This window comes from Toxotes jaculatrix, chromosome 3 (genome assembly GCF_017976425.1).
Source record: "Toxotes jaculatrix isolate fToxJac2 chromosome 3, fToxJac2.pri, whole genome shotgun sequence".
NCBI classification, from domain to species: domain Eukaryota; kingdom Metazoa; phylum Chordata; class Actinopteri; family Toxotidae; genus Toxotes; species Toxotes jaculatrix.
In genome coordinates, this window is record NC_054396.1 from 16,882,542 (window position 1) to 16,908,401 (window position 25,860).

General features: G+C 40.9%; 3 protein-coding genes across 5 annotated transcripts; 1 reads left to right on the forward strand and 2 right to left on the reverse strand.

The window, feature by feature from the left end:
• The first annotated feature begins 97 nt into the window (after positions 1–97).
• si:ch211-157b11.14 (uncharacterized protein LOC799552 homolog) lies at positions 98–5,669 on the forward strand. The gene is made up of 4 exons (XM_041033025.1): positions 98–204; positions 1,016–3,798; positions 3,934–4,050; positions 4,550–5,669. Exons 2-4 carry the CDS (start codon positions 1,041–1,043, stop codon positions 4,636–4,638), a joined length of 2,964 nt encoding a protein of 987 aa, XP_040888959.1. The 5' UTR covers positions 98–204; positions 1,016–1,040; the 3' UTR covers positions 4,639–5,669.
• A 215-nt stretch (positions 5,670–5,884) lies between these two features.
• rereb (arginine-glutamic acid dipeptide (RE) repeats b) lies at positions 5,885–15,623 on the reverse strand. Of its 2 annotated transcripts, none has more exons than XM_041033024.1 (17): positions 15,516–15,623; positions 14,548–14,596; positions 14,176–14,300; positions 13,630–13,729; positions 13,421–13,519; positions 12,934–13,014; positions 12,655–12,808; positions 12,455–12,541; positions 12,134–12,327; positions 11,746–11,907; positions 11,113–11,214; positions 9,775–10,898; positions 9,247–9,445; positions 8,449–9,151; positions 8,193–8,333; positions 7,909–8,083; positions 5,885–6,941 (listed from the first exon to the last, which is right to left on the reverse strand). In XM_041033024.1, exons 1-17 carry the CDS (start codon positions 15,539–15,541, stop codon positions 6,908–6,910), a joined length of 3,555 nt encoding a protein of 1,184 aa, XP_040888958.1. In that variant the 5' UTR covers positions 15,542–15,623; the 3' UTR covers positions 5,885–6,907. The 2 variants fall into 2 exon arrangements, with proteins under 2 accessions (XP_040888958.1, XP_040888957.1); XM_041033023.1 differs by having other exon boundaries at positions 11,746–11,904; positions 15,516–15,616.
• A 1,932-nt stretch (positions 15,624–17,555) lies between these two features.
• Positions 17,556–25,272, reverse strand: eno1b (enolase 1b, (alpha)). 2 transcript variants are annotated; one of them, XM_041034435.1, is made up of 12 exons: positions 25,193–25,272; positions 23,809–23,903; positions 23,446–23,541; positions 22,764–22,822; positions 22,563–22,632; positions 21,918–22,051; positions 21,565–21,787; positions 20,776–20,973; positions 19,025–19,226; positions 18,658–18,766; positions 18,356–18,414; positions 17,556–17,955 (listed from the first exon to the last, which is right to left on the reverse strand). In XM_041034435.1, the coding sequence occupies exons 2-12, from the start codon at positions 23,891–23,893 to the stop codon at positions 17,886–17,888; spliced, it is 1,305 nt and encodes a 434-aa protein (XP_040890369.1). In that variant the 5' UTR covers positions 23,894–23,903; positions 25,193–25,272; the 3' UTR covers positions 17,556–17,885. The 2 variants fall into 2 exon arrangements, with proteins under 2 accessions (XP_040890369.1, XP_040890370.1); XM_041034436.1 differs by lacking the exon at positions 25,193–25,272 and adding an exon at positions 24,972–25,078.
• Between the last annotated feature and the right edge of the window lie 588 nt (positions 25,273–25,860).

Here is a 25,860-nt window from a genome sequence, read left to right on the forward strand (position 1 = left end):
GAAATGTCACACCTCTGGTAATGTAGGGAAGGACGTTTGCCCCAGCAGCTACATGTGACTGGACATACTACTCTATTTATAACAGCTGAGTGCAAGACCCCAGTCTGACATATTGCAAGGACAAACGCACATCAGAGCTGAAATGTCCCTGCAGGGAAAAAGTACTGACACCTTCAAACTGGACCTCTCGTCCCTTTGCACCAGGTAGGCCACCTATTTACTCTAGAAACACCTTAACGTGGTTTTACTGAAGAGATAAGCTTTGTGTTAGTTGTTTTAATAATGTAGAAATACTATACCTTTAATGACTTTGAAGTGGAGCAGCTGAAGGAATTTAATAACAACATCCATTATCCTGAAAAGGAAAGAGGGTCCCTCATAACTGCACTCCTGAAAAATAATGAAATACATTTAATCCTACAGCTAAAACAAAAGTACAAAAAAAAGTGAAGAAAAAAATGTTATAAACTCTGATTAATTATTTCAGTAGGCACGATTTTCAGTAAGATTACATTTTAGTGTTTATAACTAAAATCATTTGGTATCAATTGTACAATTATCCCTCTGTTTACAAAGCACACCACTCAGTGTGTGTGTTTGTTAAGCTGATACAGTTAAAAGCTGTTCCCTGGCATTGGCTGAATCCTTCATATCAGGTCACCCGACATGTTTTCTAAGAGCAGGGCCGTGGAGTATTTTGGGGTCTGTTATGGAACGTGTGACCAAGGTGCTCTGGTGTTGCTTTTGCTGCTCTCTGAGCTCTTCACTTCTCAAGTCTTGCACTAACACACAAGCTTGTTTGCTTTGTGCACAATTGTTTCCTACTGGCAGCTGATCACAGCAAAGCTTCAGACAAAAGCATGCGCTCTATATTTAACTCCAATGTGACTGTAAATATAACCCGGTGCAGTTACCAGGGGTGTACTGCCCGCAATGCCACTTTTCAATTTTTAATGCCAAATAAACACAAAAAATCACTGATCCTGTTTCTATGTTCTCCTCTTTTTTTTCTCAGATTGAAAAGCATGTGAGGAACCAAAATGGATGACTTGGATCACAGCATGCACATTGCAGAGTTCGACTGGACCAGCTTCTACGATGAGAGTGAGGAGTGCGGTCTGCTGCAGCCTTCGCTCGCCTGCCCTGACAACTCGAGCCTCAGCGACTCGGAGGATTCAGAAAGCTCAGGGTCAGTCTTCAGCACAGGCCGGCAGGAGATCCAGCAGAGCCCCGGTGTGGACAGCGATGGAGCTGCGGGACGCAGCACAGGAGAGGAGGGCTGCGTAAAGTTATGGATGAAGCTGGATGAGAGCGGTACAGGAGGAGAACCAGCTGAAGGGGGCAGTGTGACACAGGTGGACTATGACTGTCCTGCAAGGAGTACCCTCAGCACAGAACATGTGTGCATGAAGACCACAGAGGACATCACAGAGGAGACAAAGAACAACATTGGAAACACACTGCAGACTGAAAAAATACATGATCAGTGTTCAGGAGTTTCTACGGAGCTGAAAAAAGACGACAAAGATGTGCAAACAGATACAGATAACCCCAGAAGTGAACCCGATCCAGTGTTTCCAGATGTGAATGAGCCTCAAAGCACAGACAAAGCTGTGGGCAACGTCGCTCCCAGAGCAGAGAAGGAGCGCTGGTTTGTGACAGTGAATTACAGTCCTGCAAGACAGCGGCTCAGAGCCACCTCTGTGAAAAAAAAACGAAGACAAAAAAAAGTTTGTAAACACAGTCAGGCGTACAGCCACGGGCAGGAGAAATCACCCGAGGATGGACTGGAGTTAGAGATAAACAATGATATAAATGAATCCGAGACAGGGAGGGACATGGACTTGGTTCAAGACTCAGGAGGGCAACAAATTGCTGAAATAAATCCCGAGAGCGCCTCAGATTCAGTGCAGGCTTTTTGTGAAGAAGACAATGTGTCAGAAAAGCTGCTCATCTCTCTCTCTTCCCCCAAAGAAAGTATCAACGGGCCAAGGAGGGACAGAGACAAACATGAACCCGGCAGCTCAGCATCCACATCACAGGACACATCCACACCCACAGACCCATTCAAACCACTGGAGAGTGCGGACTCGGACGAGTTTGAAGACGGTGTCGAGTCCTTCTCCGTTCACAGTTACGACTCTGAGATCTATTTGTCCGCCGCTGAATCAGTGGAGGAGACTCAACCTGTGGATCTGAGACAGCTGCAGTGCTCGGTGTCTCTGTCTCTGCAGGCTGAGAGCTCCGACGCTGACAGTGCACAGGTCAGACAAATGCATCCTTGTGGTAGCGCTCTGCGCCGCGACTGTGCAGGTTATGAGCGCACCGGTGTTGAGTCTACACAGACATGTGCTCCACTTGCTGGCCAGAGAGCCGACAACATGCCAGATGACCTCTCCGGATGTGATAACAACACACACAGCACGGACACACCTGCAGCCCAAATACACAAAATGAATCTTTCAGCATCTGGTTGCTCTTCAGGAGATCAGTTCAGTCCTGACCCGGTTCCTGATTTAACCGTAACACCTGTGGCTGACAGCCCCGAAGCATACGCCGAAGCTGCGGGTCACACTCGACCCGTGTACGCCATTTCTGCCTTCTGGGACGAAATGGAAAAACTGACCATAAATGACATTTTGCAGCTGAGGACGTGCAGAAGCACACCTCTCGGGGACACGCAAGACAAAGTCACGGCAAATGTAGATGAATCTCCAATAAGTCACGGCTCCCTGGTGGACACCGCGGAGTATAATTTGTCTGATGGTGGTCTCATGGATGCGTCGGACACCGCTGACTCAGACTATTTCACGCAGACGGACGAATCCAAGCCAGATCGCTCAAGCTGCGAGTTTTCCACCTCGGATTTTGAGGAGGACTACTGGCAATTCATTGGCGCCAGCAGGAACGCGAGTCCTGATCCTCACAGCAAAAACCCACAGAGGACATGTGACTCCACTTTTTCATCACCTGAGGAGGAGGAATCCACCAGCTCTGAAGGCAGAGAGACACCTGTGCCTCTGGAGGACTTTGCAGGACAGTGTTTTGAGGATCAGGAGGCGCGTACTTTGAGCAAACTCCAAGACAGACAGATGACAAAAAGCAAAAGCGTGCGCGACGTACAAGCTCTCAACAAGGAGGATTTAACTTTACCATTTGGTAACGAGGAGAGCGGCTCAGACGCACTGGATGAACATTATCACTTATGTAAGTACTTTCTCACAGAGGATAAAGCAAAGAATGACCCCAGGTTCGTCGCTGCCGTCCATGATCCAGAGGACATCTCGATGGCTCCTGTGCTTGACTACACTCTTTGTACATTCAGGGATGAAATCTCACTCCCGTATCTCCACGACTCCCAGTGCAGAGGGGAGAAACCCATCCCGATCTTCTCTTGTTCTCATCCTACCGTCAGAGAACTCGCATTCCCAAAATCGGACAATGTTTTCATGGGGGCAGCCTGCAAAGCGTCGGCGGAGGTGGAAGTGGACCTCCTGTCTCCAATCAGAGTCTTGTCTTGCTCTTTCATCCAGGCCAATAAATGTGGGGCACCTGCAGGCGGCTCTCGCGGTTTTGGAAGTTTGCTGTCAATGAGGAAGATTCGCCTCCACGACAAAGGAAGCATCTGGCACCGAGGGTCCGGCGCCTGGGTGTTTCCAGCTGAGGCCGTCAAGACGGAGAGAAAGGATCCAGCAGTCACTGCGCTCAGTGAGGAAAGAGTCTGTTCAGCGTCTCCTTCTCGGCTGTTCAGAGAGCTAGAAGTTCAGCAAAGCACTTTGGAAACTATGCAGACAACAAGTAAGTAAGCCAGAGCTCACTGATGCACACTGTGCAGGATGTAGAAAACGAAACAAAAGAAACACACACCCTCACCTAAACTACAATTAAATTAAATCTACATTTCTTTTGTGCACATACTCATGTGTCTTACAGGACGAGAGGACATCTTCTCTACGCTGCAGCAGTCAGATATGTGTTTAGTCTGCATTGCCTTTGCCTCCTGGGTGCTGAGATCTTCTGATCCAGAGGCTGCTGATGCCTGGAAAGCAGGTATGAAACTTCTTGCACTGATATTCTGCTGTGATAGTCATTATTCAGCAAATGAAATACAACATTAAAGGCCCTGAAAACAAATTTTCTCAGTCAGCGTCTTCATGTGGGGTCTTATAAAAACCCCAAATCTGTTGCAATAATAATAACAACAACAACAACAATAATAATAAATTAATAAAAAGCTTGGGTTATTTTACATAAATGCTATTTAATTGCTCTGTGTCCTCACTGTGTGGAACAACACTTTTAAAACAGAGTCAGACCCACAGCTGGTAATGTTTTTCATTGCTCTTCTTTTTTCATGATTAAGAAAAAAATCTAATAAATGGAGGTGAATTGAAAATACAAATCATTTTAACAGTGTTTGCTGCTTATTTAGTGAAGAATTTTTAATGTCACTGAGAAATACTTCAGATCTGAAACCTTGTTTTCGGGGGCTTTAGGTTTGGAACATTACGAGTTCTGTGATTGTAATTTTTATTGAAATCCTGTTCAGCTCTGCTAGCAAATGTGAGTGCACTATCAGCTATACAGTATCTGCGGCAGTATGTGAAGAAGAGGAGTCCTCCTCGAGAAGATCCCTGATACATCATGTACACACAAGAGAAGTCATTTCCATTTCGCCTGGGTCCATCTATAAAAATACAGCCACTGTGTGTGTGTATAATAAATCTGCTATATATCTACTGTCTTAGTGAATGCATTGGTTTCCAAGTTACAATACAGCACGTAAAGGTAAAAGTTAGTGAGCCTGAAACTGGTTGGATTGATGTTGATCTGATGTGCAATAATTATAATTAAAATGAGAGTGAAAAATAAATATTAGAAAAAAGTAATAAATTATTAAGTTTAAGAGATGGAAAGGTATAAATATATATATATATAAATATTAAAATGTTATTCAATGTACATATATTATGTATGTACGTTTGTTATAATTTGAAAGAAGACTGCGTTTTTTTGTGCCACAGACAGACGAGGGAACAAACTGTTGGGAACAAACTGTTGGTTTTGGTCTAGAATATTTCAGCTGCATTTTAAACCTTTAATGACTTTGGTTTATCAGTTTGGCGTAAGCTGATGTTGATGTGTGGACCATAATGTAAGCTCACAGAAGCTCATTGTTTTTAACACGTGTCATTTTGTGAATGTTGCCTTGTGCCTCAAACATGGATTTGTATGTTGCACAGCTGCAGTAAACTGTAACAGCAGCTTGTAGGTTTTTGATGAAGTGTATGTGAAGGTGTCTTTGTAGAGGATGAAAAGGGGGATAAAAGCCTGAAAGAAAGTCATGATGTAGATACTGGTCCGGTTTGTACATATTGTATGTTGTAAGAAAAAATTGAACAGGTGACTGAGCTGTTTGTGATCGGAAAGCCTTGTTTAAAACAGTGGTTCCTTTTTTTGATTTCTGTCACTTTAAATCAAAGCCTATTCCTACTTGTGACCCGTCATCACAGGCTGTGTGAGGTGTAAGAAGTTCAGCGTCAGATCCGAAAAAGTAAAACTACACAGGTATTAAAATGTAAGGAAAACAATTTCCATTGTATTAACGTTAAATTATTAGTTGTTGTCAGTGTAATTATCGTGAGAACACTTCATATCGATTGTCAACCAAAACTTGGTACATATGATTTTCCATTTGGTTTGGTGCAATAAGTGATTTAATGCAATAAAACCATATATATATATATATATATATAATTGTCCTCTCTGTCTGTTGATGGGTTCAGGAAACGACAGCACTGGCAGAAGGTATCCTGCTATTTTTCTACAGTTTTACCACAGCTTTTTTTTCTCCGCACAAAAGAATTCCAACGTGCAAAGAAAATAAGGTGTCACTGCAGAAATATTTATTGAAATAAATATGCAATGGATACACTTTCATACTATATCACATAAATATTGAATTTGGAGGCAGTTCTTTTTAAAGTTCCATTAAAATGTCAAAGATTTAGTTTCTCCAATTCAGCTATTCTCATCAAAATGAAGTAAATATGCTGCACTGATAAAACGTTGTGTCTGTAGTGACAGATTATGGTCCAATTAATAATTATCTCACCTTATAATACTTAATAATATATAATGTTTTTAGCTTATGATTTACTGCTATCGTGCTCAATCAGGGGTCAGGTGTTCACATCTACTGCTATATCAATCGTACTCATTCATATAGAATATTGTGAACATGTAATATTTACAATCTCAAAAATGAACGAATAAAAGCTTCGGTTATACTGTGAAAAGATATCTTGATATATAAAACTTTTTAGACAAATATTTAGCAGATTTAAGAGTAAAACCAACCTCTACTATACTTTCAGAGTCTAAACACCACAATGCAACTTGCTACTCTAGTATGGTGAAAACTGAAGACTTGAGTCATGCTAGGTCGATACAATCATTCAAACACTGATTTAAATGTCATTCTGTACAAGGAAATTGTTTAGAAATCATTATAGGGATATTTAAATTTAACACCAAAGTCAGTCTGCTTTCATATCCTTTATAAGAGCTGTATTTTAGCAAATTTAAATCACTGCATATCAAACAGTTTTACAGTTTGTTAGAGAAAATCTGTCTTTTTAAATCTCACAGGAGTAAGTGAGATTGTTGGTTATATTGATAATAAAACTAGTATAAAGTCTTAAGTGATATGAAAATCTCAGACGGACTTTGACAGTCCCATTAAGTGCTGAATGAGGAATGCACATAAAGATTCACGAAGTATTTTCTAAAATATATTAAAACAAACAAAAAAAATGGACACACAAATATCCTCTTACAATCTCAAAGGTACACAGTATTCTATTGGGTATAAGTGTATGGTTTTAGAGCATGCACCACCTGACACTCAAGATGGCTTGTCACCTTCTTTCTTCAGACGGCTTCGGAAAGCAGAAACAAAAATGAGTAAATAAATTGTGCAGCTGGTTGTCATGCAGTTTACATGAGCATATCCATGCAACGTTGATTGCAATGTAGAACTTTAATCAGTGGGAGGGGTGAGAACAGAGTCAGCTATCTGGAGTCCAAATAACTGCAAATTATTAAGTGTAAATATGAGAGAAATCAAGGTCTCTTCATGCTGAAAATGACTGATTTCTTTTTGTATGCCTTTTGTATTTCTGTTACAATATTCCTTTTGGAACTCTTGTACAGTGACAACAGTGATTTTTGCCTCTGCCCTGGTCTGCTCTTTAACATGATCAGTTTTTATTACCCAATTCATCCTATTGGTGTGAATATAAAACAATGCTTTTTTTCTGCAAATTATGTTTGAAATAGTGGGTGTTGCAGAGTGGGCTGTTTGTAGCCTTCGTGATGATAAACAGATGTGTTTATACATCAGTTTATATTGTGTCATTGAGTTAGTCAGCACGGAAATTGATAAGGAAACTCAGTTAACCTACAGAAGTTTCTGACAGCTTGCGTTAATTTGTTTTGCTGCCATGGACAAAATTATTTACCGAGGAGTAAGAATGAGTCAAGTGTTTCCCAAAGTTTTTCTGCAAAAACCAGGGCTGAATCACCCCTGAAGCAGCCAATAATGATTGTCTGTGAAGGTCACGGTGAGGAGATCAAAAAGATACACAGTGTGGGATTTATGTGATGCTTTAACAGAAGTATTTTATGTTTCACTCAGCATCTTTGAGAAACCTTCAATAGGGAAAGACAGACACTTTTTTGTATCTGCAAAAAGTATTTTTTTCAAACAGTTGCTAGGAGTAGTGTCGTCTTATAATCTGCTTCGTCATATATTTGCTGCCAAAGCTCCTCAAGTAATTGCTTCAGCTCTAGTCGTGAATAATACACTCAAAAGCCTGAAACTATTCCAACATTCAAAGACCTCACCTGTAGTAATCTTCCTGACTTGGTAGAGGGCCTCCATGCAGGTGATGCCCATGCAGCCACTGCTGCTCCATAGCCATCCTCTGCAGCTCTGCAGACTGAGCATGCATGGCTTGAAGCTGGTGAGCAGCAGACATCTGAGGAATTGGGCCCTGCAGCTCTCGTGGATATGCAGCTCCTACAGAAGGTACAAACAAAAAAAACCCAACCAAATAAATAAATAAATAAAAATATTGGAAAAGCTGGACACTCAAATTGTGGGTTGTGAGTGTGTTAAGATTACAAACCAAATAATGGGTGGCGAAGCATCTCATGATCATGAGGAAGATCGCTGAGTAAAGGGTTGGGGATCGGGCCCCCAGGGAAGGGGAATCGGGCCAAACGGGGTCCTGTTGTCAAAGGGTCTACAAGAGGATGAGGACTTGAACCTGTATGAAGAAATGAGACATATATATTGTAAAAACAAGTCAACTACCCACCACCAGATATCTGACTGCTGGCTAATTAACTTCTAAAGATCTAAGTCAAAAAGTCCAACCTCACCTTGACCGAGGGGGTCCTGTTGGTGAAGGTGGAGATGAGAGTGAATGTGAGAGTGCTGGTGATGATGTGGCGTCACATTGAGCATCTGCAGCCTGGCAGCAGGGTCAGTGGCCACAGAGGCCATCCTCTCGGCGTGAAGCCGCTCCGCAGTGAGTCGCTCAGCGTAACTCAGCTCTGGCCGCAGCTGAGGTCCTGCCAGGGCCATCCTCTCTCGCTCCAGATGGCTAAGCCCCGGGTGGAAGGGTGCGAAATGGTGGGGAGGTCCGGGTATGTGGGGAAGGCTCAGAGCGCCGTGTCTGGCAAAGTGCTCCATGGGATTGGCCGAGGGGTGTAAGGTTTCCAAGTCTGGGGGTTTCACCTCAAAGCCAGGCTTCATCCTCTCGCGGAGCTCTCTCTCTCTGAGGTTCCTCAGCTCGCGCTCCCTCAGGCTGGGTTCAGCGCTGTACAGGCTGGGCATGTGGTAGGCCAGCAGGGGGTCGCCGGGACCCAGGGACACGTAGAAAGGATGGTTGCGGTTGGTGGGGGACATGACGTGTGGCCGGGCATATTCGCTCAGAGTACGCAGGGCAGGTGTGTCTGGGCCAATATACGGGGGGACGGCAGCTACAGTGGTGGGCGGCTGCTCAAAGGAGGGGCGTCCGTGGCCTTGAGCTGTCATCTGGGCCTCACTCATGCGACTGTCATGGGAGGAGCTGGTGGCTCTCTGTAAGCAAAGACAGCGTGTGAGATAACTCATACATGCTCTGAGAGAAAGAGAAGATGTTTGAAATAAAGGAATGAAAGGAATGTTGCACTCACAGCGTTTCTGTCTGCCTCCCGCTCTCGCTCTCTGTCCTTCTCCCTTTCACGCTCTTGCCGAGCACTGAGTTCTGCTTCTCTCCTGGACTTTTCCACGGCCTCCTCCCTTTTCTTGGCCAGTTTGGAGGATGATAGTGGAGTGAAAAACAAGTCTGTTCTAGCACAGGAGTTGTAACCACGATCCAAGTGTTTGACAAACCTGAAAGAAATAACAAGCGTGCATGAATTAGTGTGATTCATATACTTCATTCACACGAAATCACATCCTGAGGGCTGAGGAGCTTTTGGCACAAAACATGTGACACATCATGAAATGTACATGCAGAAAAAGACGTCATTTAGTGTTTATTGTTTTTACCTGACCTTTTTCTACTATTTGATAAACAAGAATACTAATGGAAGCAAGTAAAGCTAAGACGTTTGATATGTTCTCAAGCAGTGTGGTATATCTGCTTTCATAAAAGTTCATAAGGATGTCAAAAACTTTCTTCAAGTGCAATCCCTAAGAAACAGTGTCTTCAGTCATACCGTGCAGACTGGCTGGCATGGCTTGCAATGTTAACAACAGTGGGCTCTGGCGAGGGGCTCCTAGGCGGAGATGGTGGGCTCTCTGCCTCTTCCATTTCATCCAGTGGCTCTTCTTTTATCTGAACATGCGATCCCACTGCTGTGCTGCTCGGCGATGGTCTCCGAGGAAGAGGAAGGAAGGATGGCTGGAGGCTTGGGACAGGGCCAATAGGTGAAGATGTTACAGAGGTGAGAGGGTGGGAAGCTGTAGCAGGTGGGTGAGAAGATGTCATGCTTTTTCCAGGATGGGTCTGCACCTGAGAGATCACTGGGAGTTGGGTTGGAAGTGACTGCATTGGCTGGGGCATGAGCTGAAGAGGCGGCGGTGGAGCACCTGGAGGATGCTGGTTGGGCAGAGAGTTGAGGGGCTTTAGAGCAGGCGGAGGGGGGAGATTTGAGGGCATCTGGGGGAAAGGTGTAGCTGACTGGTGCGGTAGCTGTTTGTGTGAGGGTGGGATTGGGGTGGTGGGAGGAGGCTTGATTTGTGGGCCAGACAGAGGAGGCTGAGGGAGCTGTGACTCCCTAAAGAAGGGTGGGGGTCGCTGGGGGGCCTGAGGCGACGGGCCATGTGACTGCAGAGGTTGGGCAGAGTTGAGAGCAGGTGGGACCTGAAACGCTGGAAAAAGAGAGTCCTGACCCAGGGCTGATGGGAGAGGAGGTGGACCAGAAAGAGAGAGGGCGGGTTGTGGTCGGCTGTTTGGGCCCGCCGTGGCTGGTGACTGACCAGCGGCTGGCTGAGGGGGGTCTGGAGAAGGAGGAGGCGGACTTTGAGCGGGATCGGTAGAGGGGGTGCTTTGCAGTGGCTGAGGAGTAATGGGTGGACCCTGAGAGGGGAGGGCCTGTGGGACAGGTGTATCAGCCAACACAGCGGCAGGGGCAACAGGCTCTGATGGGACCCCATTCGGCTGGGCAGAGGAGTCAGAGTCACTCTCGTTGCCCTGTTGCGGGCTGGGAATGCTGGGAGAAGAGCTGCGGTTGTCCTGATCAATGTCTTTGGTGTCACTGCTGCCATCATCCTGAGCGCTGCGGCTTTCTGAAGAGCTTTCCTCCTCTGCCTCTGCCTCTGAACGGGAGCCCTGTGGCTCCTGGAAAAACAAACAAATCTAGATCATGTGGTGCCTACCAATTTGTTATTATTTTATAGAAACAGAATTTTTAGACTGATGGATTTAACTACACATATGCTAATTGATATATAATGCAAGAAGTTTAACTTCTCTGCTGCACAAAATGTCACAAGCAACAGCTTTGGAGATGTTTTTATCCAAATGAAGTCTGACACAAACTGTTTCCTCTCACCTGTGTCTTCGGCCTTTTAGGGGTGACTTTTTCAGGCTCCTGAGCAGGACTCTCCCGTACACGTTTTGTTGTCTTTGGTGACGTTACCTCCTCTTTTGTCTTCTGTGGACACAGCATGATATTTACACAGCAGAGTTAATTATTGCCAGAAGATGCTGACACAAAAACATCGATGTATCATATTTATCCACCAGTGACACACTGTTTGGGTCGCCTGCATAAACCATAAACATGTATAATTTCATTTAACATGTAAGGCCGGGACTAAATAAAACTTTCATAAACTAAACTGGTGAATTCCCTGAAGAATTCCTCATCAACTATTGCCCTGTACACAACGTCAAAGACAAATTCGGCAATGACAATATTGTGATGGACAATAATGTTCTTCTAGATCTGAATCTGAATGCCTCTTCTAGATGTCTACAGCACTACTCTGTGTACGCAATATGTATAGTATATACACAGTGGTACAGCACTGTGAATCTAAACTGTGAAATTAAATCACTCTAACCACACATCCTCTTTAACAGAACACACCACATGTGCTCAATGACTCAAATTGGTCTGAAAAGATAATGTCATAAAAGTGCATGTATGTTTATGTAAGTGATATGTGTAGATTATGTTTACCTTGTTTGTCCTCTTGGTGGATTCATTCTTATTGTCTGTGGAAGATGATCTCAGAGAGTTAGAAGTCACTCTGCTCGGGGACGGATGGTTACTGGACTGCTGATCCTCACTGGTGGGGGAGCCCGTGAGCCTCCTGTGGCCACTTCTCAAAGACGACAACTGCTTTAAAAAAAACAAAAAACAAATTTGATACCGTTAAAACGCAGGAAAAAAAAAAAACAGCTGCTTCCCATAATGTAAAAGATATTTTCCCATCAAAAACGTGAAACATTTTAAATCTGATTCTTTTTGTGCATTATAATGATATATTAAGTAAACATTTACTTGTAAATGTTTATTACTAGCAATAAAGATCATAGTATGACTGATCTGCCAGCCTCAGGCTTACAGGTGCTCTGCTACGCCGTGTCCTCATGCCATGTTTGCTGTTTGCCTCTTCTTCCACTTTAACAGGTTTAAACATGAATGGAGCGCCTGCAGATTTCGAAGCTGGGGGCAGGCATCCGTGTTTGTTTTCATATGTGCGACAAGCTGTGCAGAGCAAAGGGTGATCTCTTCCCCCTTGGTGCCAATCTTTCGAACCTGTGAGAGAAAAAATGACTTTAGGTACACAAACTGGTAGAAGAAATTTCACAGTAAAAAACCAGCATTACATAAAATATTGAACACGCCCTAATCTGATAAATCCCAAATACAGACTTGTACTCACTTGTTGTGCCACAGTGGCTGCAGCTCTTGATTTCCTGTTCACTGTCTTCACTATCAAGATCATCCTCGCTGGCAGAACTCACATCCACTGCAAAAGAAAAGATCAGCTTACATAAAGACGCACGCATCTCACGATTGCACAACTCTTCCCCCGTTTAGCAGCAACTGCAATATATTCAAGGAACATTAAGCTGTTCTCACCTGAATAATTTCGCGAGGGGGTGTTTACTTGAGCTGCCGCAGAGCGAGTCTTTGCCTTCCGAGAGGACGGCTGTCGGCGTTGCTGTCGATAAGCTCTTGTTCCTGCAGCCTCGGGAGTTTTCTTCCAGTGGTAATAGAAAGTGATCAGCTCTCCCTGATGACAAGATGACCGACTTTTAGGAATAATATGAGTTATGCTTCTGATTAAGAATATGGCAATCATGAATCACTGCATGCATCACAAATTGGTCTGTATGCTACAATAAAGTGTTCAATTACAGTCTTTTTGCTGGGTAGAAAGTCCTTCCGGATGCGGAAGAAATTCTTGCCATACTGTCTCAGGCCCTTGATGAAATGTTTCTGTAGAGAAAAAGAAGGGAGAGGGTATAATTAATGTAATAAAAACAAAGGCTCCAGTACAGATAATGTTAATCTTATGGTATTGTATTACGTGACATTTATCAAACTTATGTCTGACATGATTATTATAATGGAAGTACTGGAAGCTGTTTGAGGTAGTGGTTAACAAATACTATTTTATGCTTTTTCATGCTTGTATCTTTTCCCTTTTAACAGAAGTCAATGAAGTAAACTGATCGCAGTTTTTTTTTAATTTACATTCCCTTCATCCCAACATCTTTGGTGTGTTTAAAATACATACCAAACTTCCCACCAGTTTAATCGCCAAGAATTTTATCTCTCAGCATTAACTTTGTTAAGGTTAAACAAACAATCTGCACTGTGTTACAAGCAAAAGGTGTCTCACCACATCAGCCTCTGACCAGCATTTCTCAATAAGCTTTGGAAGAGGCTTCTTAACCAGACGCTGGAGAGCTTTTGCTGCATCATAATGACTTGCATGTAGCTACAATTGAGAAAAAAAACAACATGATTGTTTGTAAATGTGCAATATAGTATTGTTATTCTTTAAATGAACTGGAAAATTATGAATATGATTCAAGTTTGGCTTTGCACCATGTTGAGAGCATTGAGTGTGGTGTCATCACGGGAGGCGGCTAAACATCCATCCTCTGTGGATCCACCGTCACACATCCCTGCAAATGCTGCCATGCTCCTTGAAAAAATAAACAAAACCCAGTTCTAATGTCAGGTAAAATCAATAATGAAAGTTTATTTTTACACTTTTCTAGTTTAATTTTAAGCCTGACTCAAATATGTGACTTTGACATTCTTAATGATACAGGCTCTGGTTTCTCCAGCAGGAAACTAACCATGTTCCTATTAATCCCTTGTCCCATTTAAAAACAGGTTTCTTACTAATATGACGTTCGAGAAATCAGGTCAATAGCCAAGTTGCATTTAAACACAACACTTGTTCCCTTGAAGCAGCTTATTCTGAATTTTTTAATTAACACAAATGCTGACAATGGAAGATTGTGTTAGAAGCCCTGAACATAATCCAGATGGAAACAGAGATGAACACAAGAGACACGAATCATGTTTAAACTAAATGTATTGCAGCTAGCTAGGAAAGGAGCTTAATGAAAGGCAGACACTGACCTTGCAGCTCTGAGGTACATGAGGAGGTCACAGTCATTGACCCCAGGGGTCCACATGAGCTCCTCACTCTCCGTCTGAGTCTGTAAACCAGGAGCAGGCCGTGGCTGCAACTCTGGAAGCTTGGCCTGCAGTGAAACCAAAGAAGAGACAGGGGATAGTAAACACTTCCTCAGAGGCCAGCAACTGTGTGCCCTCTTAACATTTATGTTTAATAAGGTGTAATTACATGGCAAAAAAAAAATCCAACAACTATTTGAGTTTTAATGTTTAGGTCTTTTATCATTATTTTTACTTCCTAATTACTATTTATAATTATTTATATTTTTATTTAAATGTGACATGAATAATATTTCAGTTCTAGCGGGGTTTTACCTGATGACTCGGCCCCACTCTTATCTCGCCCTGTGTGCTGTTTAGGCTCCTGAAAAAATAAATAAAATAAGATTAAAATAAAATATCTCAAGTTGGTCATGTGCATTAAATTTCAGTGTCTCCAGTTACGGTGCTGGCATCGGCAAAGTGTTTAAAATCAAGGGAAAGCCAACTCACCTGTGTTCACATAGCTGAAGTCAGCCTGCTACATATTACTTGTCAATTACTAGGTAATCATAGCTGCACAGTCTGTTTACAGACGTATGATCGATATGTGTTTTGAGTTGTGTTTGAGTTGGCTGCAGCTTTCCTCCCACTGCACAGATTTTTAGCAGAACAACATCCCGCCCCTCCATCGTCCGTGAACCAATCTCAGCTGCGACCTGCGACGTTTCCTTTTATTACATGAATGAAATCCGACGCCAGCCACCGCAAAAGAGTGTCAATCAATCATACATGAGCTGCTAATTTTTACGGTCACCATTACGAGAACAGTGTGTGCTACTTTGGAGCTCCTAACAGGTTGACAGTGGCTGGATGACTTGCTCCACGTAGTTAATCTTAGCTAAAATATGTAATCACTCATAAATAAATACACCGTTGTTAGCATGCACAGCGTGTCGTTGACACACGGACATGTAGCGACAACGACCCATTTATTTAACGATGCAAACGGCTAATCCGCTTTACTGGCATTATTTAAAAAATAATGCCTGCAGAAATAGCTGGTAGCTACATCAAAACGACAAGGAAACCAATTTTCCAAGAGGGGCTGCTAGCTGCTAACGAGACAGTAACATTACGCTGTTATTTGGCTAGCTTGTTAGCCAGACACGAACTTCGTGACCACTGACACTCCGACTATTTCACACAGACGGCTCTCAAAGTAACGCTGCAAAACACTAAAAGGCACATTTAATACACACCTAACTAAAACACAAACGCAAACGGTAAGTTAATCAAGTTACCTCCGCGGACTGAACAGGTCGTCCATGTCGAAGGATGTTTGGATGTGGCTTGTTGACACTACGCAGCGCAGTGGGCGATACACACACAAACTATGCGAATCCCCTATTACATGGCTATTCAAAATGGAGGCGGTGTAGTAGAGGGAGTCAGTCTAGTTTTTTTTTTTTTTCCCAGTGCAATGACCTCAGCAGCCACCGCTAAGCCTTCAAAGTTGTCTGGGTGTACATAACTGAGCATGTGCCGCGGATCAGCAGCAACAGCAGCGGCAGCCACTGAGAAGCTGCTGCTCACCGCCAGCTGCTGCTGCTGCACAGGCGTCCATGAATCAAACAACACGGCAGACTGTGTGCACCGCTGAGGTTCATCAACAGCATTATGTAAGCCATTACATTAACCTACCACCGACACACAACACTCCTGATGGTGGGTATTTATTACCAGTGTAGGACTATGGTGCAGAAAAACCACCCAGTGATGATATCGATGCAGTTTTATAGCCCGATGTTTGAGGTTAATATTAAACTCCCGAATGTAAATATAGGAAGGAGGAAAAAAAATAGCTATGACATACGCACAATTTGTTCCACCATATTTCCAGTGTGGATGCAGTCAGTTTCTGTGATTTAGCATAAGAAGGCGCTTAAGAATAATATAATATTATTATATTATATGATAAATCATGTATATCATTTTTTTACAGTGTATGCCAGTAACTCAAAAGCAAGAACATGTGATCTTGCAACACTCTGCCTTTATTAACAGACGTTAGGGGGAATAAATACGGTAATGCACCTGAAGCAATGCAATAAATACTGATAATAATAATAATAATAATAACAACAATAATAACGACAATAATGATAATACATAATTGAGATGCTGAATGAAGTTTAACTTATTTATGTTTTATGTATGTATTATTATTACTAGTAGTATTTGTTGTATAATTATAAATAATTAATGTTTTTTTTTACATTTTTATATTTTCTAATTCTGAAGAAACGGTTTTATAAATGCAGTTGCAGGAATTAGACAAAAAAAGGAATAAATAACTAAATGAACTATGAGTATATAATAATCTTCACAATAACAGGAGTTGCATTGGAGTTTGGGAGTATTAAAGGGTGCCATGGGCGCTTTCTTTTTCATTTCATATACTTGCTCTAATCTTCCTGTTCATTCTGTTGTGTAAGGTGTGTCGTTACTGAGCCAGTGTCCAGTCAAATACTGAATAAGTGCGACAGTCTTGAGGGATTAGACTTCAGTCTAAATGTCTGAGCTGGGTTATCAAGTCAACAACAAAACAACAAAACGTTTTGATAAGGGCTTTGCAGAGACGTGAAGAGCAAAATAAATCTTATCTTCCCTGAGAGGTTAATGGGGCTGACAATCTACAAGCTACCTCTTTGGTAAATCAGTTTGGGTGTTAAATGCCAAATGCTGTCAACCACTGAAAATTAAACTGGGGAAGTGGAAACAAATTGTACTGTGAAATTAAAGCATTAATTTCCATCAGCCTGCTGTCAACAGTGTGGTGTTTAATGCCTGGTGTGGGTGGCCATGAGTTTTAAACAGAAATAAAGATGTTGATACTGTGTGTATGAGGTAAAACAGTTTTATGATTGAAATTAGAAAGTGGCTTTGAATTATCAGTGTGTTGTTTATGCAAGAACAAACAAATCAGAACAACACTGCACTGAATTTGACTTTGACTTACATGAAAAAGATCAGAAACTCAGAAAAGCAAAGGAAAAAAAGTCAGTCTGAGTGAAGAAGAATCCTCGGTCTAAGTGTAAGTTTCCATGTAGTTTCTGATCTACTGTGATAATCTAATACTTTCTGAAGCCGCTGTAGAGGAAAAGAAATATCTCTCAAAGGTCACTCTGCTGCCTGATAATCAGCTTGACTCGCCATTTTTGTTTCACTCCATTACGAGTCTGTTAAAATTTCTCATCAATTTCATTTAATCTAAGAAAAACACCCACCAAGACCACAGCAAAATAAAAATAAGATGTGACAAATAATCACAAAAGATTCTGTCACTGAGAAAACTTGTTTTTATTAACTGCTTCTCCAAGTGCAGCTTTTGTGATTATAATTAGTAAGTGCTGTTAATAAATATCTTTCACATTATAATCAGATCTATTTTTTCTCCACATTAAAAAACACAATACACTTGAAGATTTGTAAAGGGTCACAGTTCCAGTAACTACAGTATGTTCTTTCTATAAACTCATTGTGACGCTCAGTATGTGAATACTTCTACATTAGTCATTATTGCTTGATTGTTTTCTGTGATTATCCAGTGTGTTGTTATGCAACTGTGTGTGTGTGAATCCATTTGTATGTGAAGTAAACACTTCATCTATTTACTCGATCACTGGTTTTCTGAAGTTTTTTCCAGCAAAATGAGCCTTGTCGCCCAACTCCTCTTCAATTCTACAGAAAAGAAATGATTCAAAGTCAGTTTCCTCTTACTATTTATTATTTTAAAACAAACACAAAAAGTAGGTTGTTCCCCTGTGTAATTAATTATGTTATTGATTTAATATAAAGTCTTAACTCTGGTGTTACTGAAATCCACCAAAGATGAGAGACACAATGATACAAAAATATATTGATAGAAATGATACAAAGTGAGATTCATGCAACTAAAACAGAGGAAACAGTAGAATTTGTTTGATATTTAATCATTACAGCACAAGTAAGTAGTTGTAGTTTAGCAAAAAATGTATAGGTGGGATCTTATTTCACAAATAAACAATACTACAAGCACGGTTACATTTAATAAAAGACACAATTGTGATAAAATTCCTCCCTTTGTAAAAGAATGACTTACCTAAGAATCTGGTTGTACTTGGCTAAACGCTCAGAGCGGCAAGGTGCCCCAGTCTTGATCTGAAAAAGATTATATACAATGATTAAAACCAAAGGTGTTCATTGTCTCCATTAATCTTTGTCAGGTCATGATAATACTGATGTCACAAATATAATGTTGCATTTTAGCTATTTCTGCTAGTTGTCTTTTATTGAGACTTTATGTTATGTAGTTAATCAAAAGGAGACAAACTCCAATGTGCGATGTATTATGTCCTCAAAAGACACACTTGTCCAACGAATGTTTAAATAATCTGAAGTTACCTGTCCAGTGCATAAGCCGACCACCAAATCTGCTATGAAGGTGTCCTCAGTTTCACCAGAGCGATGGCTGACCATCACACCCCAGCCGCTCTCCTGCGCCATCTTACACCTGTGAGGAGGAGGAGGAAAGAGATTTTGCTGAGAGGTCATCAACTTGTAGATAATCAGATAATCTTGATAATCTGAGTAAACAGACGTTTCGTTTCACTTCATTCCTCCAGCCTGATATTGTGTCCATGTTCGCCATGTTCTTGTGGGAAGGAGAGGTTATTTTGTTTTTCTTGGGATGTGGTCATTGCTGAATATATCTTCTAACATTCAACTGACCTACATACACATAACTTGTGAGTTTAAAATGTTGACTTACGCCTTCATGGACTCAGTGACTGTGCCAATCTGATTGACTTTCAGCAGCAGACAGTTGCAGGCTTTCTCCTCCACAGCCTTGCTGATGCGACTGGGGTTGGTCACTGTGAGATCGTCTCCAACAACCTGGATGTCCGTGCTTCCAGTGAAGTTGGTCCAGGCCTCCCAGTCGTCCTGGTCAAAGGGATCCTCGATGGAAACCACTGTGAGAGAAAATATGCAGACATTCCTCACTCAATAGTTAAACTGATGATCAGCGTGGCTTAAACTGAAAAACATTCAGCCGTGGTTCCATCAAAGGACCGGTCAAAACCCAAAAAGGTTGCTCCTAAATGAACCAATTGAAGGTTTTAATCAAGGTGTTAAAGAAAAATTCTGGTTTTTAATCTTAAAAAAAAGGAAAACTTTTTTTTCTTTAATCCGTTGAAATAATGGCTAAGATCTTGGAAATTCCTACACTGAAATTCAACAGGACAAGAAACACGGACATTGGGGACAATAAGATGATCAAACAGGGTCATAAAAAAAAAACAATAGTTTAGCATATACTGACAATATGAACCAGTTTATTTTGAGGTTAAACTCAAAGTGAAAGATGTCTCCCTCATTGCCCAGAAAAACTGTGTGCACTACATGTACAACTGTGTCAAGTACATTAACTCAAAGTTGAACCAAAAAATCAGCCTGTAAACTGGATGTTTAAGGGACAGATGAGTTTTAATTTAAATAAGTTTGACTAACCTGATGGTTTGTTGAAAACCTGTTTGAACTTATTGTTCAAACAAGTTTTCAACTTGCATGTGTTACTTTTCTGTTGTGACTGTAGAGAAAATTTCCTTTCATATTAATCTTGTGTTACTTTTACGTATCCAAGATTGTTACACTGTGTAACTCTTGTGTATATAAGTTTGCTGACACTATGAGTGGGAACATTGTGCATTGTGCACTTCGTATGTGAATTTTCCTCCCTGCACAGAAACTCATTATTTGTTATCTGAGCTGGCCAAGGCCAGACTTTGATGGACCTCATGAAGACTGTGTGCTTGAGTAATTCTTCAGAAAACCGGTTGCGCCCACTATGTTATAGGTGTGTGAGGCTGAACTATAAATGCTTTGCTTAACTCTGCCATAGTAAGTAAGGATGATGGAGCCATTGCAACGTCACAGTGTACTCACCATCTCAACACAATGCCTTTTAAAACTACTGTCATGCTATTAAAGTCAAACTTAGTGGTTTACATTTGTTGACATTTCCTTAAAATCAGGTGGAGATACTTCTAATTTCTTTCAGTTATTTTTTTAAATACAAACAAAAAAGACTTGTAATACATGATCACTTGAATGTTGGAATTCATAATTGTGTTTGACAGTAGAGCCATTGTGAGTCAGAGGACAGTTTTTGTTCCTTTATCTTTTCTGTTTCATATTCATTTAAAACTTGAGCTGCAGCCCAAGATGTGCTCAAAAAGTCAAACAATGTATTTCAGAAAAAAGAGATGAACTGTGAATACTGCTGTTCTTTACAGCTTTGAAACAGGATGAAACAGGTATTTGATGCTGTAAACAAGTGTTCACGATGGCACATAATCAATTTGCCAGGCTGTTTTAGAGAAAGGTAGCTCATTTAGTTACAGAACAGCTGAATCCCTTACCTTCATGAGACTATGTTGGTGCTGACATCATTACTACATTCTGTGTCTTGCTCACCTCGTGCTAAATAATGTGTAAAAAGAGAAAGTGTCAGAGGGTTACCTGGATAATCCTTGACAAAGCTCCTGTAGAGATCAGCCAGCTCGTCAGGTGTGATGTAACGGCTTGGGTCGTCAGGAGACTTGAAGTCCAGGTCGTATTTTCCCTCCCTGTAGAATTCAGAAGCTGCCACGTCCATGCCGATCACAACCTCATCTGTGTATCCTGCTTTGCCAATGGCCTCCTTCAGTAACTCCAGAGCTGCAGGGTTAAACAACAAATATGAAAAAAATTGGAGTTGCAGAGTATCATTATGATGTATTCTACAATGTGCGTGGAACACCACAGAAAACGATTTACTACAGGATTTACAACATGGATGATGTTAATGTCTACAGTAATACAAAAAAGTGTTGATTCAACTTAACTATAATTATTTATGGTGCTTTTAATTGCATTACTTTGTGAATGTAAATATTTTTGCTACACCATATATCCAAATGAGGTGGACAAAACTTATCTTAGAACTGAGTCTATGCACAACCAAAATCTTAGCAAATTCTGACCATTTTAAGTTTTTACCTACTGCAAGGCTACTGCACTGCATAATGTTATACAGGTGCTGTCATTTTGACGGTCCCTTAACGTCTGATCACAGTACAGGATGGCTAAGGCGACCAATATACTAATAAGCAGTAGTTTTTACTGGCTGCAGTGCACATTAATGTTTCTATTGTGAGAAAGGCATTTTAATGTCACCCTGAGCAAAAATGTGTTTTGAAAACTGTGTTAATCTTGTGGATGTAAACAAAAACACAGTGACATCTATAAACAAGGAGCTCAAATGTTTACCTTCCATATTTTCCAGGATGTTTGGAGCAAAACCACCTTCGTCGCCCACATTGGTGGCATCTTGTCCATATTTCTTCTTGATGACACCTTTGAGATTGTGGTAGACCTCAGCTCCAATGCGCATGGCCTCTTTGAAGGTGCTTGCACCAATGGGCAGGATCATGAACTCCTGCATGGCGAGCTTGTTGCCTGCATGTGAGCCACCGTTGATCACATTGAAGGCCTGTTGGAGGTGGAGAGTGAAGAAATGAGAGCTGCCCCTTACCTCACAATAAACCAGCAGCTAAACTGAATAATGAGGAAAAGGGGAAATAAAAAAAAAAGGAAATTTCATTTGGTGCACAGATCCTCACCGGCACAGGCAAGATGACCTCTGCGTTTCCTGCAAGATCAGCAATGTGGCGATACAGGGGGACTCCTTTCTCCGCTGCACCAGCCTTGCAAACAGCCAGAGACACACCCAGGATGGCATTTGCTCCAAATTTGGCTGTTTGGAGTAAAGAAAAACAGATCTAGTTCACTTGAGCCTGTGCACAGTGTCAGCAAATGATACAGAGACATCTCGGATCCAGCTACATCACATCATCACTGGAAGCACTTCATAAAGCAGCACGAGAACCAATGCTGCATTAACACAATGTCATCTGAATGGGAAGAACAGGAAAACCTCCCCATATTCTGGCTTCAGGGTGTTCATACATTATTCAAAGACAGTTACCCCCGCTGTTAGCCTTGTACTCACATTATTTAAATAGCCAGAATTAGATACCTTTGTGGTGTTACATACTGTGTTTAGGGCAGTTTACTAACATGTAAAATCACTTACAAACAAACCACTTTATTTTCCACTTTTGTGGTCAATGAAATTATATTCTGTTCCTCTCTTTTCTACTTTTATTATAATAATAATAATATATTTATAATAAGATGAATCTATTCTATTAGAATTAATATTAGATTTTATTTAGTTGTAACGTCCAGTGATTATTGTTACTTACATTTGTTCTCTGTGCCATCCATGTCAATCATCATCTGATCAATTCTCTCTTGCTCAACCACAGATACATCCTGAGCAGATGGGGGAGAACAAGTTAGGAATTACTGACATTAGCTCTACAAAACTGAAGAAAAGTTTCTAAAACTTCCTTACAGCAAAATATGGGAAGTAAAAATAAACCCAGTGGGGATAATTTCCTTACTTGGCCGACAAGTGCAGGTGCAATAGTTGAATTTATGTGTTCCACAGCCTGTGAGACTCCTGTGACAGACAGATTATTATGATTACTTTTACTTTTACAACATTATGTGCAAATCGTGCACAGCCAATATTAAAGCCATATACTTAGCAACACATGCAGCTCTTTCCCACACATGTTGGCACATTGTGAACCATGCAACAGTATGGCTGATTTTTTTTTTTTTAATAACTGGTGTCATATATTTTTCATTACTCTTTTCAAACATGTTTTATTAATAATACTGGATTGAGAACATGCTTCACAGACAGCTCATCATGCACATCATATCTGGTCCATTCCAAAAGCAGTCAGTGATCTATTGTTATGACCGTGTAATTAAATGACAGTGTAATTCATTATTATGCTGTCAAATGCATACATCTTAGATTTTAATTAGGAAAGACAGGCAATGGAAACTCACTAACCCTTTCACATCTGGCAAAGAGGAAGAGAGAGACAACAGAGAGTAAATATAGCACAGGGAAAGATGTGTGTATATAGTATTTTTCCTTCAAACTGAATTCTGCTTCAAACTCTGAAGGCAATTATTATATTTAGTAGTGAAATATCGTGGGCACGAAAACCACACTTGACATTTGACTAATTATTTTCTCTTAAACGAAAAGAAAAATTATGTACAAACCTTTCCCAAGATAGCGAGACTTGTCATTGTCCCGGAGCTCCAAGGCTTCATAGATTCCAGTAGATGCTCCGCTTGGCACAGCAGCCCTAAACAAACCTGAGAAATGTAGAAGAAAGAAGACCTAAGAATTACAAAAAACTAAATAAAACACATGGAAAACTGTAAAATAAACAATTCTATGATATGAACAATTAAATAAATGACTATACATTTAGGAAAATAGCTGGTGGAATCCATTTCATTGCCAAGGCACATAGGCAATAAGTTCACACATGATCAAAATGGCTTTTTGAATCTACTCCAGCATTTTAAGTATCCTACATTGTCACAAATTCTAGGGTTATATAATACATTTAGACCTACCTTTTTCAGTGTAAAGGTCAACCTCTACAGTGGGATTTCCACGAGAATCAAAGATCTCTCGGGCGTGGATCTTGACAATAGACATAGTGCAGGACCTTGAGATGAGAAACAAGTTTAACAAGTTATTATCTGGAGATCCTCTGGGCAAACATGCTCTGTAGTCCGTGTAAACTCTGGTTTCAGACAAAAGAACAATGCAAGTGCAAACTCAAAGCTATCCAAAAGTCTATTTTCTATCACTGAAATGTCTGGCGCACCTCTTTTTACTCTCTTTCGTCCTTGGAGCTTACTCACAAAAATATCCTGACCTAGCTGCAAGCTTAGGAGTACTAACAGACATGCTACCACCCTAATTGGATTAGGTTCCTCATCTGATTAATCACATGGCAGTATGGATGCAGAAATTGCTGTATTTGTCAGAGCAAGGTTAAGCTTAGGGTTAGCTTGTGTTGCTGCAGTGAAATGTCTACAAATTTAAGTTTTAGCACAGAGTCACGACACTCCAGACTTTCTGCCACAGTAAAGTCACTCTGCCATTAACCACATGACGTGACATCCCTAATAATCCTTCCCTTTTACTTGCCAGATGAACAAGGATATCTGTTGTAGGAATTATTGTGGAGAATGTTTTGATTATTTGAGCTACAGGTCAAGTCTCAAGCACATCAACTTGAAAAGCAATACAGTTATATTCACCACCTTGAACTAAAGCCTTTGAACAACGTGGGGTTCAGGTAGGCCTGGTCTGAAGTTGGAACTAGATGTAAACAAATCTACTATAACAACACCAAAAATCTAAATGCATTTATGCCAGGTTAATACACAGGAGTTGCCTGTCAATACAGAAAACATCGCTTTATCTTGAGTACTACTTGAACTTGGAGAATAGATTGACACACAAAAAAAAAAAATGTCAACGAAAGGTACGTATTCAAGTGGGGAAAGAAGAGGGCGAGTGGACATACATTTAAAATGTATTGTTTATTTGCAAAATCACTGCATTTCATCAATTTTCGCAAGTTTCTATTACCATTAGTACTGCTGATTTGGGATGAGGTTACGATTAATTACTGAATAAGCTTAACACATTGAAAACAATCAGACCATTGTCTAAAGGAATAAAATACATAATAATTAACGTTAAAGCAGATTATGAACTTCACCAGCTTCTATCCAGACGCCAAAGACAACGTTTCCGGCTGCAGCGTGAGCATGAACTGGTTTGGTTTGGCTAGGTAGCTTAAACTGGACCCAGAAGAGACTTAAAGGTTACACGCTAAAAGAGAATAAAAGCCTGTTCACAGACTGCAACCAGAGGAAAAACGAACAAATTACACGTATACATGAGGACAACGGAGGAGAAATGACGAATAAGTGACTCTACCTTGCTGATAACGGCAGACAAGATGCCAGATAAGAATAATTCTTCCTCTGCTTCTTCTTCTTTTTTTTGGGGGGGGGGGGGGAGGGAGGGGTCTTTCTTCTTCTTCTGTTAAAATTTGCAGCAGAATAGACGCAGCAGAAGCGTACTGCTGCCCTCCACAGGTCATTTGTACAATTCAATTGAATGTTAAAGTCCTTGAGAGAGTCCAGAACGATTTGTCGAAAATTAATTACATTGATTTCAGTGAATGATCCAATTATATAATTGCTCCAATTTGCTAAGACAGCACGGTTTTCTTAAAAAACAAAAAACTCTGGGGAATTTGGAGACTGATAGACAATTATGACTTCATTTTTATTCCCTTTTCATTAATTAATTTATCTTTTTAAATCTTTGTTCTGACTTTTTATTCCAAAAAATAACCAACATATCAGTTATAATAAGAAAAACTGTTCTCACACCCTAACACATAATAGGCTTTTCAAGAGTTTCAGTTAAGCCAAGAAAAACTTCTGCTGAAGAAAAATCAGCGCTGGGCAGTGGTATGACAAAATCATTGTTTGTTCACAAGTCTCAAGCCTTGGTGATCAAGCCCATAGTCGACACCAGCAAATCCTGAGTAAAGATCAATCGAATTAATACCAGAGGTCAGAGGTATTTGGAGCAGT

Bases quoted from the DNA above. Each gene is read 5' to 3' on its own strand.
- si:ch211-157b11.14 (XM_041033025.1), top strand. From the start codon at position 1,041: ATGGATGACTTGGATCACAGCATGCACATTGCAGAGTTCGACTGGACC. The intron at 3,799-3,933 runs GTAAGTAAGCCA...TGTGTCTTACAG, and splicing joins GGAAACTATGCAGACAACAA to GACGAGAGGACATCTTCTCT. The intron at 4,051-4,549 runs GTATGAAACTTC...AATCCTGTTCAG, and splicing joins TGCTGATGCCTGGAAAGCAG to CTCTGCTAGCAAATGTGAGT.
- rereb (XM_041033024.1), bottom strand. From the start codon at position 15,541: ATGGACGACCTGTTCAGTCCGCGGAG. The intron at 11,215-11,745 runs GTAAACATAATC...CTGTGTCCACAG, and splicing joins CCACCAAGAGGACAAACAAG to AAGACAAAAGAGGAGGTAAC. The intron at 8,084-8,192 runs GTTTGTAATCTT...TACCTTCTGTAG, and splicing joins GCTTCGCCACCCATTATTTG to GAGCTGCATATCCACGAGAG.
- eno1b (XM_041034435.1), bottom strand. From the start codon at position 23,893: ATGTCTATTGTCAAGATCCACGCCCGAGAGATCTTTGATTCTCGTGGA. The intron at 23,542-23,808 runs GTAGGTCTAAAT...TACATTTCTCAG, and splicing joins TGACCTTTACACTGAAAAAG to GTTTGTTTAGGGCTGCTGTG. The intron at 20,974-21,564 runs GTAAACATTTGA...TTAACCCTGCAG, and splicing joins CATCCTGGAAAATATGGAAG to CTCTGGAGTTACTGAAGGAG.